Raw genomic sequence first — 12972 nt, 5'->3', positions numbered from 1 at the left:
TAAGTGGGAGATATGTTCTTGATGGAACCATTGGAGGTTGAAGGTCGGAGTCTTGTCGTGCACAGATGGATCACAAAACCTGCTGTGCTAAATAAACTGTTTTTGTATATGTATTTAAATGATATATTTGGCTACTTGCCTGAATTAGCACTAGAGGATGCCTAGATTTTTAGAAATAGGAATGTACCTTTTTTATCCTAAATTCTGCTCACAGCTGCCTCTTATTTGATCATAAGCAATGTGTTTTCCTATTGTCCACAACAATCTGTCTACTTTTTACCATTCGTTTCATTTGACCTTGATACTGCATTTTTCCATTATTTTCGGTTATAAATTGGTAAAACTTTTAGAGGTGAAACAAGAAAAAGTGTTGAAAATAGAAACTCCTATTATATGTACTCCATATCCTATATATTTCTACACAAACCACTTTTTGACATAAAGCTTATCTAAACACAGAAACAAAAATGTAATCGATTATTGAATCTTGTTCCTTACATCCCCTGGCAAAAATTATGCAATTAATGTTTTTGGAAGATATTCATTCAGCTGTTGCAAAAAAAAAACCAAATCACAGATATGACCCAATACTTATTTAGCAGGTGAACATTCAATCATTACCTGTACAGTAAATGCAAGGGTGTACATTGAAGTTTTGGACAGTTTTTGCGTTCTTTTAATTGAAAGTAGGTTTGGTCTTTTTTCAGGATCTGATCACAGAGCAGTAAAACGTTTCTTTAGCAAAAGCATATCAGCTCAATGGCAGGGCCACCCAAATCAAGTAGAGAAGTGATGGTGAAAATTGAAAAAAATGCTCCATGATAAGGCTCCATCCCGCCAATCTGTAGGATATAACTACAATCTGAGCGACATTGGAATATTATTGAAGGATAAAAGAAGAATATTGTTTTTTATTAGTGAATTCCTTGCCTCAAAGAATTCAAGTCAATTCATGTCATAAAAGCCAGAGGAGGAGCAACAAAATACTACATGGAATTTTTTGGGTTGATGCCATAATACCCTAATTGGTCTGAACAAGAGATGTGCCATTTATTATAACCATGTCATTTATTTTTTGGATGTTTTTTTATAGTACCAGGATGATCAGCTGTTAAAATAATTCTGTGTCATATCTGTGAATAGCTGTATAAACATCCATCAAGAGTAGTGTATCCCTAATTTTTGCCCAGGGATGAAGATGGTGACTGCATTCGTTTTTTGTTTTAGTATTTTTTATCTTGTTTAAGTCCATAAACTATCTAAAGAATCTGTATGGATATCCAGCATGCACAGATAGAACTTGTTCTGGGGGTATGATGGTACATTTGGGTCTTGATTTTATTCACAATATGATATATTGATAATTAAATTAAACAAATTGCAGGACAAACCCAAAATCATTCTGCTAGTCTTCCATGGTGATGTTGTTGTCTTTGCTTGGAGTCTAGTCTGATGAGTCTAGTTATACAGTAAGAATTCTATATATGTCCTCCACAGGGGTGAGCCTAAAAAGTCGTACCAAGGGAAGGCTGCCGGTCCCAATGGTCATCCTGCCATTCATGAAGCATGGTGATCTCCACACCTTCCTGCTGATGTCCCGCATTGGAGAAGAACCGATTGTAAGTTTGTCAAGAAGTTTTTTTTTTTTTTTTTTAATAATTTTCAATTCCACAAAGGAAAAATAGGTAAATGTAACACAACGTATAAAGTGTCCCAGCAACAATTGGGTTTACAGAAGCATTTGAGCATTAAGTAATTTCTTCACTTTCCCTAATTTTTTTATTTACCATAAAGAAGTAAAAGTAATAATGGAGCCTAGCCCAATAAAAAACCAGTAGATATAAAGGAATACAACACATATGAGTACATTAATAAATATAGCAATGTATCTCACCTAACAGCTTAACGCATATTAGTTGATGTCTTCTGCATAGTAAAGAGATATGCAATTACTTTATTATTTAACAAAAAGATATTCATTGTGCAAGTAAAAAGCCCCTGAATGGCACCATAGTAGGTACTGAAAAATAGAAACCCATTCTAGCCCCCTTGGGCAGAGCACACCAAACACATCATGCATTGGGTGAACAAAATAAAGGACGTCATTAATCCAACCTTTTGTAACAAAATGTATTTATCAAAACATAAAATCAACAGCACATTAGAACATGCGTCATTACCATTCATAAAGATTGGGTTCATTGCCACTTGACCCTGGTATTTTGTATTTTTTCGAAACTATGGCATATCAATGAATATATTATTCTTGTTCACCTTTTAATTCACAAAATAGTGCATGCTAGTTTATTAAGAGAAATTTATTTCAAGCTGTATCTATATTCAGGTTTGCTTTTCTTATTGTGCAAAGAGCAAGAAAATTATAGAACTAATTCAAAAATCTGCATATGAAAGAGTTCAGCATACTGTTAAGTAATCCTAAAATTGTGTGATTTTGAAACTCTTGATTCTGTAAATTGTTTATTAAGTACATGGGAATAACTAGAATGTTTTCACCTTACTAAATCTACTTTCTTTGTTTCCTAAATGGGGTCTGTTTAAAAATATTAAACTCTATGCAGTATCTTAACAGCATGCAATATCCATTGATAGGTCATGTGATTTAAGGCTGCCTACATTTAGTCAACTTAGGTCTCCAAAAAGCTATAGTGCAGGGAACACAGAACGAGGAACCTCAGTAAAAGCATTATGCTAGCAATTAAATGTAAGAAAGTGAAAACGAGTCCCAAGGCCACAGCAACCTTTTTATTATTATACAGGATTTTTTTATGGCGCCAACATATTACGCAGCGCTCTACAATAAATAGTGCTTGCAAATGACAGACTAATACAGACAGTGATACAGGAGGAAAGGACCCTGCCCCGAGGAGCTTACAATTTAGTTTATCATAAGTGTGATGTTAAGGGATTGCAAGGGTGTGATTAGTTAGTACCATTTATTTTGGCACTGATTGCTCTCATATTTTAAAGAAAGTAACTACTTGTGACGTACAGAATGTCCTCAGCCAGGCTCTAAATGTTTGCAGAATCTAACCATAATACAGCATAAAATTTGGTTTTGACTTCACTTTTTGGCTGAGAATGACACGGCTCACGGCTCCAGCTCTGGAGAAGGCAGACTTGTAAATTGGCAAGATTATTTATGGTGGAGGAGGACTCATTTACAGGCTCTGCGTGAATCCTTCTCTACTGCTTCAGGCTTGTTTGCAGTCGCACTAATTCTGTGTTAGTTGGCAGATTTAGCCACATGTTGTTTTTCTGATGCAAAGATAATTTAACTTTGTTATTAACTTTTTAATAAAGGGATGAAAAGTTTTCCCAGCACACAAACTCTTGCTAAACTTTTGAGGAGTAACACATACGTATTTGGGTCCAGGGCATTAATACAACTGCGCACACTGGCAGTAATTTGGAGCCTCAGCTGATGGTGCCGGGTTGTTGTCAAATTCCCTAAATAAATATCAAGTCATTTCAGCAAGAAGATATTTTTAGCTATTATTGCCATGAAAGTTTTGTGCTTGTGCTAAATATAGTAAGTGGTTGATTAGCAACTAGAGACAAACACTAAGTCTGCAATCACTTCACAGTTTTTAAAGCGGAAGTAAACTAAAAAAAAAGAGTGGGCAGCTTTTTATTGCAGAAGGGACAGGCTAGATTTCTTCTGCAATATAACAAACTCACCGGCCTGTTGGAATGTTCTCTTTAATGTACATGGAGCTATGCATCTGTAGCTCTGTGTTCAATCCTGGCATACTTGGTATTAATTGAACTTCCATGCACATGTGCGGGAGTTACGGTATTCTGGCCTGGCTGAGGACTCAAACCTGGAAGAGGACCAAGTAAAAATGTTGGTGTTAGGGCATGGAGCAGGTGCAGGTGAGTTTAGCTCCACTTTAATAGCTGTTACAGTTCATATAGCACTTAGTGATTATGTAAACCAATGCTGAACCTAATGCCAAGAATCAGAATCGCCTGAAGGTAAAGCTGTTCTTAGGGTTTTAGAAGTTTTAGGTACACCGTAAATAACTAGGACACAAGTTGTATGCCAGGTAACAGAACACCTGAGCTCCATACTTCTGGGTCAGTGATTCAAAAGGTATTAAAGGCAGAAAATCAGAACAACAACCAGACAAGTAGGTTTTTATTAAAACCAGGTCAGCATTGGCAGCTTACATAATTTCTCATTTGATAGGTGCATGTATATCGGCCACTTAGAAAAAGTTCACTGTTTTAAGTAAATCTGCCTACTCATTAAAAGAGGCAAAGAGACATAACCATAGTATCATGCTAAAAAACAGGAAGCAGACTATTGGCCTCATTTATTAGAGCTCTCCAAGACTGGGGAAAGTAGACTATCATAGGTGAGCTTGGATGATCCAGCAAACCTTGAATGAATTTCCTAAAAATCATTTGCTATTAGTTGGCAAATGTTTTCATGGACTGGGTTCATTACAGGTTTGCTCGATCATCCAGGCTCACCAATGAAAATCTATCTTCTCTGTGTGTAGTTATACGCTGCGTAATACGTTGGCGCTATATATTTTTTAATAATAATCTACATTATTTATGACGGTTATAGAAAAAACTAAGGTATGGATCAACTACATATTAAGGAATTAATAAAATGTTTACACTCCTTTGCTTCTACATATTTTTTTTCTAAGTAGATGTGAACCAGAAAAACATGTTTAATTGTTGATGTGTAGTTGGAGATTTCTGTAGTTCCGAGCTGCATGAACTCTGGACAGCTGCTGATCTGTCCTGCCATTATAAGGGGTGTACATCATAGAAATGTGGTTATATTATTGATTTCAAGCTCTAGTCCCTTTAAAATAGATTTTTTTTGGTAAACATCTAAAAAATTATGTCATGTTTTTTTTTGCAAAGACTCTGCCAATACAAACATTAATCAGGTTCATGATTGACATCTGTAGCGGAATGGAATATCTCAGTTCAAAAAATTTTATCCACCGGGACCTCGCCACCCGAAATTGCATGTGAGTACAAATTTATTAAGGATAGATTTTTATTGTTTGCACCATTTAGCAGCACTGTCTTTAGCCAGCATGAAATCTAAAAATCAGTTTGCAAAACAGCATTTACTTGTCTGTCTTTTGTACCTTCTTCTCTCTATGAAAAGTCTTCGGATTTAAGGGTCATTCCATACAAAATCCATGTAGTGTGGTGGGTTGGGTGATCCATGGATGTCAATATATACAGACTATTTCAATGACAAAGTTTTCCAGTTTCTTGATTCTTTTTCCTTCCCACCTTTGTGTGCTCCAGCAACTACTGTTTCATATTCCATAATATTAACTACATTTTGGAAATTTCAACAAGATAAATAAGATCCTTCATAATGGCTATAGCAGGTGTTCACACCTACAACCTCATTTATTATCATTATCGAGAATGTTTATAACGCAGTGACTGTTATATGCTCCAAACATTGTTGAATCACTTACTGTACGTTAAAACACATGCAGCTGGAAGATTTACTTGTAGTGAATGTTTATTTAGTGACTTAAAAACTTACCCCTGGCTATTTAAAGAACAATTTTATTATTTTCTTCTCTTCTCCAATTTTCCACAATTTTTGTCTGATGAGTTACAAGTTATAAATATAAAGCCTTGCTTGCACAATTGTATAGTGAGATCTACCAGCATAGCTCTTCTGTACAATGAGCATTAATAATCTATAGGGTCCTTTGTTCCAATTTATGTAATGATTGGACCTTCACTGTACAGTTAATAATGCATGTTCTGCAGCACGTATGACATATAATCTTAAATGTTGTAGGTGTTTTTTCAGAGAAAAGGGCATGCATCCTATGCCGTCTATGCCCCTACATAGGGACTCCCAAGACCAAGAGCTTTTTAGTGCAAGGCATTGTGACAAGAAAATGGCTCTGGCTTATACTGCTCTTTAGAGGAGCCTTTCTTTAACTTTTCTTACATGGGGAAGCGATTGAAAAATCCTTCATGTCTTTAGTGAACCCCTGGCATAATTACTAGAGCTACAGCTCACAGTACATTAGCATAGTGATCAATGGGAAAAATGTCTCCTACATTGTTGATCGGGGAAAGAACATTGGTGTCTCTTAACGTGTCCTGGGAGACACAATGGCTCATTGCTCATGGAACATTAGGCAGTTACAGGAGAAACTCTGTGGTTCCTTGGTACCCTGGTTGAGAAACATTGCTCTAGTGGGAATGGATGTCAATATTAAATTGGAATGTTACAATTCTGAAAAAATACCTTCCTGCATTGTAACAATGTTCTGTATACGTAAACAAAAATCACGTTTTCCATTAAAAAGCAACCCCTGAACTCCACACAAATTTCTAAATTACCAAGATATCATAAGTCTGCTGCAGGCAAGAGGAAGCATTTCCTCACTCTCAACTTTCATAGTTAATAAATGGCAACATAGTAACTAATAATAAGCAGGCTGAAGTAGGAGCTGATTGTGTCAGTCATTTGTCAGCAGTGCCATTTAATACACAGGCTCCAGTATTTATATGACTGTCATCTCAGTCTAGGAAGTAGATTTTGACCTGTTATAAAGTAAAGGTGAGCAAGTGTTTTTTTGAAGTTGAAACAAAACAGTTACTTAAAACAAATCTGTGCTTCAAAAATAACTTATTAAAACATGTTCATAAAACTAACTTAGCACGGAACATAACAAACCCTCAAAGAAGAGATGAGAGGAGATCGGAAATCATCTAAAGACTACAGCTAGAGGTGATGGTTATATATACCTTTCAGCATGAACAACATATGCGGTTGTAATATATAGTTATTTGGTGTTGCAGAGATAAAAATAGTGTTCAGTATATCTGTGGGCCATATTTACTGAAATGTGGCTTTCCATAAGGCACCATATGGTGGCTCATTTGCTCAGGCTCTTCTCATTACATCTGATACATATGGATGAAGCACAGTCACCTCGCTGCAATAAAATGATCCTTATACTCTTGATTAGAATTCACCCTTGCTTTGTTAAAGCCACTAGAAAATTAAAAATTGCCTTCAGATTCCGGAAATGTTGAATAATGCACTGGGAAAACATCATGTCATATAGGAATCTAGGCACAAATGGCTTTTAAGAAGACACCAATCTCCAGTCTGACAAAAGCTGGCACAGAAACGCATGCCATGCTGATGACTGGAACAGCAAATGTTCGATGAAGAGCAGGAGAGGAAATTTGCTGTTTTGAAGCCAATAAAGTCATTAACCCTCATTTGTGTCTGTTGCCCAGAACCGTGTTTTGCGGTGAAACCCAGCAAAAACAATGCACCTGAACCCTTAGCCTCATCCAGAATATTCCATGGTCCTGGAAGACTGTCAAGTCCAGTGCTGCTCATTGTTTTAGAACAATGGATGGCCCCAAAGTACAATAACTCTACAATGATCATGGATGAAAGGAGACCTACAGGCAAAATAGCAATAATGGACACAAAGGATACATGCTTGTTTCTCCTTTTTATGTGTCCTTTTTTTTCGGACAAAAGACCTAAAGGGTCCACATTATATTTGAATCTATTATGCAACAATTATCTGGTGGTGATTTTTTGTTTGTCTACAACTATTCCATCCATTGTCATCTTGTATTCTGAACAAAAGTAGACTTACCCAAATTTGACATAAGCAAGTGACAATAGAGGTTCTGCCAAATAAAACTACATTCTAGGTGCACCAAAACCAAAAGTGTTTTACAGATAATTTTCTTTGCATTGCAGCATTGAGTAAAAAAGTCCCTGCCAACATGATGTAGGGACGCACCCATGTTTAAAGCTTAAGTAAGCTAAAAAAGTGAAAAGAAAACTGGCTCACCTTTACTTTTGCAGATCCGGTGATCCCTCTGGAGGGTTCTTGGATTGTGTCCCATCCTATCCAGTTATCTGCCTTCTTCCCAGAGTGCTGCCTCTTCTTTCTTGTCTCCCAACTTCTGCCTAAGTCACCCGTTTTCACACTGAGCAGGCGTAAGATCGGGTGACACAGCCTGCTGTAAATGGGGGGGGAAAAAGGATACTGATCTCAGTGCGCATGTGTGAGATCTGCATTTTTTTTCTTCATTGAGGAAAATCTCAAAATGCGCATGTCAGATCTCTGCCTGCGCAGAAGGAGCAGCCAGGAAGCCTCCCAAAATGCGCAAAATGTGTATCCCGGGAAGTTCTGTGCTCCCATTCTGTCGTGATTGCTGCAGCGATCAAGACAGAAAGGGGATGTGCTGTCCTTTTTTTTTCTTTTTTATAAAGGTTTTAACCCCCCTTCTCAAAAAAAGCCACAGCAATAAAGAAAATGGAATGTAAATTTTACCTTATATAATATAAAGTGAAACTCCTGGTGATAGATCCGCTTTAGGCGCTATGTTTATTAGTGACATGAGGGTTGGTAGGAGAACCCCCTGGTTTTTGCAGGGGACCAGAGGATTTTCTTTTTTTCTCACACTTAAAACCGTTATAGCATGTAATTCTCATTTAAGAAAAGATTTAGGCTATGTGCAAAAAAGCTAACCATTGGGTTAGTGGTTGTCACAATCTGTCTAAATTCTTGTGATCTTGCCCAGTAAATGGTCATGGAAGAACAACTATTGTACTGGTTGGATCAACAGGTAAGGATAGGGGGTCTGGGAAAAACAAAACCTTCTGTGTTAAAGCATGTTGATAGCTTGCACCATATAGGTTTTTTTCCCCACTTGAAGCTAATAACATCTTGGGTAGTACAGTTTGTACATGTAGGGAAAGCATTGGGCTCTGTACGTACATTTATATATTGATGTCATGGCTTGTTTATCACTGTGCACAAAGTTCAGAAAGAGAACTCGGGCCAGCTGAAGCTGCATTGATGTCTGCTGGCAGATGCTCTTTATGTTAGAATCAGATTTTTACAGCTGCCAATAAAACCTTTGTGTGCCCTAATGTATTTGATTTAGATACTGAATATCCAAACATGAATGTTTAAATATCAGTAATGTAGTAATAAATCTACAACCCTAATGCTGTCCACGTTTGGGTCCAGTCATTTTGATATTCTGATCAGTCTTATGAGCTTAAAGGAAACTGAATAAACAAAGTTTCTTGGTTGCCATCTGTAACACTTCTCCTTACCAATGTGAAATAGCACAGCTATTTCACAAGATTTAGTTCTACTTCTTTAAAATTTAAAGATGGTTTTTAAAGTTGAGCTCTAGAGACAGAAACTTTTATTGAAATATATTGCTCAGTAGCCGCAATGGGTATACGGTAAAATATACTTTACATGCACCTAATGCCTTTGTGACCTCATATATTAAATTGTAAAAGTATTGTTATGAAGAACTATAGAATTTTTGAATGGGGAATGTAAAATCACCAAATCTCCGTTGAAAATGTCTCATAAACAAGGAAAAAGGGTCACAATGTCTTAATGATGGGATGTTAAATTGGCCCAAATTAGATAGTAGACCTGATATATAGAACTTTTTTTTATCACATAGAAACATAAAATCTGCACCTGATATCCCAATTGATAAAACTAACATACATATAGCAATGTATAGGTGAAGAAACTTTAAGATATAAGCAGACTTCCAAATGATGATATAAATAATTTTTATTTAGAATTACAGGGTCCATCGACTCATTTATACAATGCCTTACAATCCCGACATGTTTTGCATTTCTGTAGGCTTCCTGTGCTTCCTCAGGGGCAAATATGTTTTAAGTCTGAAATTATGTCCAAAAGACACTACATCCAAGCTAAAGGGATAGGAAGAATTATATTGATATTTCTTCTGGGGAATTTAAGGGAAGGACAAGCAGGAGCAGAATATCATAGTGTATAGGGAAGGCAAATTGTCGACTGCATATATTTGGATGACAAAAGAAAGAGGCAGAGAAAAGCTTCCTGAACATAGGGTTCAGGCCCAAGATGAGACTTGTTATCTTCTGAGTATCCTCCTGATATGGCAGGCTAAGGTCATATACACAATGCCCACACTAAAGCTGCGTACACACGTGCAATTTTTGTCCTTGGAAAGGATCTTTCACGATCCTTTCCAACGACAAAGGACTACACGATGCATGAACGCTGCTGTACATACAGCACCGTTCTGCTCTATGGAGAGGGGAGGGGGAGAACGACGGAGCGGCACCCTGCTGCGCGCTCTCCCCCTTCCCTTTCATTAGGATCGCTCGTCGTTCATTGTCCGTGGATCCACCAGGACGGATCCACGGACGATGAACGACGCCAACTGTACACACGCCAGATTCTCGCCCGATATCTGGCCGATGCCGATTATCAGGCGAGAAAAATCTGACGTGTGTACGCAGCTTAAGATTCAAGTGAGAATACATATGTCTCTGGTATGTAGACATTAATAGATCTCCTAGGGTTCAACCTTTACTTTTTAGCTGCAATTGCCCTTCAAATGATATTTAAATAATACATTCCTTTATCACTTGCTTTATTAGATATTAAGGGACTTGCTAATCTTCCCAGAGCGTTCAATTCCTTTTTTCACTTAACTCGGTTACTGTGAAGCCTCCTGGAATCTAGGACACGCTTGCACAATATTATTAAAGGCCATTCAGAGAGGGATGGCAATTGGATTGAAATGGGAGCCCCCCTCACAATTCTGCCCTCCACCAGACTGGGAAGGCTAAAATTTGCTGCTTAATTGAATTTATCATTTATGATGCAGTAGGAGTCTGGGGCCAATAAAGCAGATGGTTTTCCTTTTTTTTTTTCTCTTTTTCAAGAGTATGAAGGACCCAGCGAGCGTAAGACGTCCTTGTGTTAAAAGTATGAATTTATCTTGCTGCCTTCTGCATGGATATTATGCCAGAATGTTCCTGCATAAATACTCTGAAAGTGGACAGTGCTGTCAATGACTGTCAATTAATGTTTTTATATTACGGACTTTACTGCAAGGAACACTCACAACTTATTATATTAGGGCCAGGCAAACATATATAAAAAGCATAAATTAATGCAGATCTGTAATCATTATTTCATCACTAAATGCAGTCAGTGTAAGCACCTGAATATGACTGCACCGGCCTCTTGCAGTACCTGTAAAGCAGGACTGGAGTGCCACTAGGTCAAGGACCCAATCAGTTCCTGTTCTGCATGCTGGAAGGAAGAGAAAGCAGAGTGACAAAAACATAGGCTTATCTCTGTGCTGATTCTCCTATCAATGTCCAGGCTGAGATGGGTCCAACCTGGGCCCCTTACACTAATGCCCTCTAGCTGCCCTCTAGCTGCAGCAAATTGTACTGCAGTGGAATTTCTGAATTGAAGGGGAATACTGCAGAACAAGCTGGTTTTGTTATATCTTTTAATTAGATTTTTATTTTGTTTTGAAATTTTTGGCTGAAGATCTCTGTAAATCTGTAAATATTCAGCATTTTTTGAGAAACTCAAGACATTCTAGATTAATATTCTTTAATAAGGGTCCATAATATACCGTATCATATGTAGTCTCCTATGTGAAACATGATGAGAAATATGAAGGCAAAAGGTGGCTGATGATTGTAAATGTAATATGCTTATGTACCCCTGATCCTCAAATGTGGCCTCCAACTCCTTGAGTATTGGACTTCTTTGAGTCCAACACCTTGTGAAAGGAGCAAGAAATTATGGAAACATTCATGCAGACACAGGAGAGTCACAATTAAGTCCAGAGTTCCTATCTACATCATACTCTAGGTACATTGCACTAAGTATATATCAGGGTTTGCCCTGTCACCAGCTTCATAAATTTAATAAACATAAAGGACTCTATAAAACAGGAAAATCAAAGATTCCCTCAAACATTACCTTGTGGAAATCGTCCAGGTCCATTTGTTTTAAAGACAGTATGTGATTCTCATGAAGGAATGTTTAAATGAATGTCAAATTCGAAGTATTATAAATAGAGCCCAAAGTATTAAGTATTAACTGCCATGCTTTCCATAGATTATTTTATTCAATTGCAATGTGCCTTTGAACTTTCTAGATAATTTGACTTCTCCAGGAAGAGTATATTCCCTAACCCAGTCCTCTCTTTCTACTTATACTTCATATCTCGATCCTTCTCTGGGATCGGTGGTGTCTTGGTTCCTTTTCCCACTCTTTACCTTCCTACATAACTTTTACTGTACCTGTGAAATAAAAAACAACAGCTCTGAATCTGCTGGCGCCACCAACATCACATCCAAGATGGCGCCAGCCCCATAAAGGAGGTTTTACAGGTAAACAACAAGCATAAAAAAATTTATAAGCACCTACAATCTTATCTGAAGAATATTGTACGAATAATTTATCTGGAAGTTGGGTCTTTTTTTAGACTGGGTCAACTGCAGAATGAAAGGAATCTTTTCCAAGATTCACCCCAATTTACATATTTGATTCAATTAGAAAATGTGTGAACCAACTTTTACTCAAAATGTACATGTTTTCCAATTGAGTCTTGTGAAAAATGTAAATTTTGGTAAAATTTGCTTGAAACCATTTATAAATTTGCCTCTCAATAAAACGTTTTCATTCACATAAGCAGCAAAGTTTTCATATAGATGTCAACTGAAACTAAACTATTGGTTGGCAGTCAGATCTCCTGTATGGCAGGTGATAAACTCTTCATATTTAGGCATAAAATCTTCTCAGTTTTTCATTTAAAAAAAGCAAACGAACGGTCTTCTAGCCATGTGTGACAATTCTCTCTGTTAGCTGCAGCTATTTTTACCTTGTTGTCTGGAAACATCTATTTTTCCCATGCTCAGCTGCAGCTCCACTATAAGAAAGCTGCATTTTTTCCCTGACTTTTTAAAAATAGTTTACACTGGTTGGTATACTGTTGCCTGGCAACCCCCCGGCTCGGTGTCTGTGGGCGAATGCCGAGCATCCCTTTCTTGTGTTTTGTAAGTAGTAAGTAATAGATTATGGAAGTGGAATACACGTGTGTGAGCAGTAAGTAATAGATTATGGA

General features: G+C 37.3%; 1 protein-coding gene across 1 annotated transcript in view; it reads left to right on the top strand.

Moving 5' to 3' along the window:
* TYRO3 (TYRO3 protein tyrosine kinase) overlaps positions 1-12972 on the top strand; it is a 107937-nt gene that overhangs the window by 87326 nt on the left and 7639 nt on the right. The window contains exons 15-16 of the mRNA XM_072427858.1: positions 1498-1619; positions 4906-5015. Coding sequence (XP_072283959.1) covers positions 1498-1619; positions 4906-5015 — 232 coding nt within the window. The remainder of the gene's footprint in view (positions 1-1497; positions 1620-4905; positions 5016-12972) is intronic.

This window comes from Pyxicephalus adspersus, chromosome 12 (assembly GCF_032062135.1).
Source record: "Pyxicephalus adspersus chromosome 12, UCB_Pads_2.0, whole genome shotgun sequence".
Classification (NCBI taxonomy): Eukaryota; Metazoa; Chordata; class Amphibia; order Anura; family Pyxicephalidae; genus Pyxicephalus; species Pyxicephalus adspersus.
This window is presented reverse-complemented; position numbering and strand designations above follow the sequence as displayed.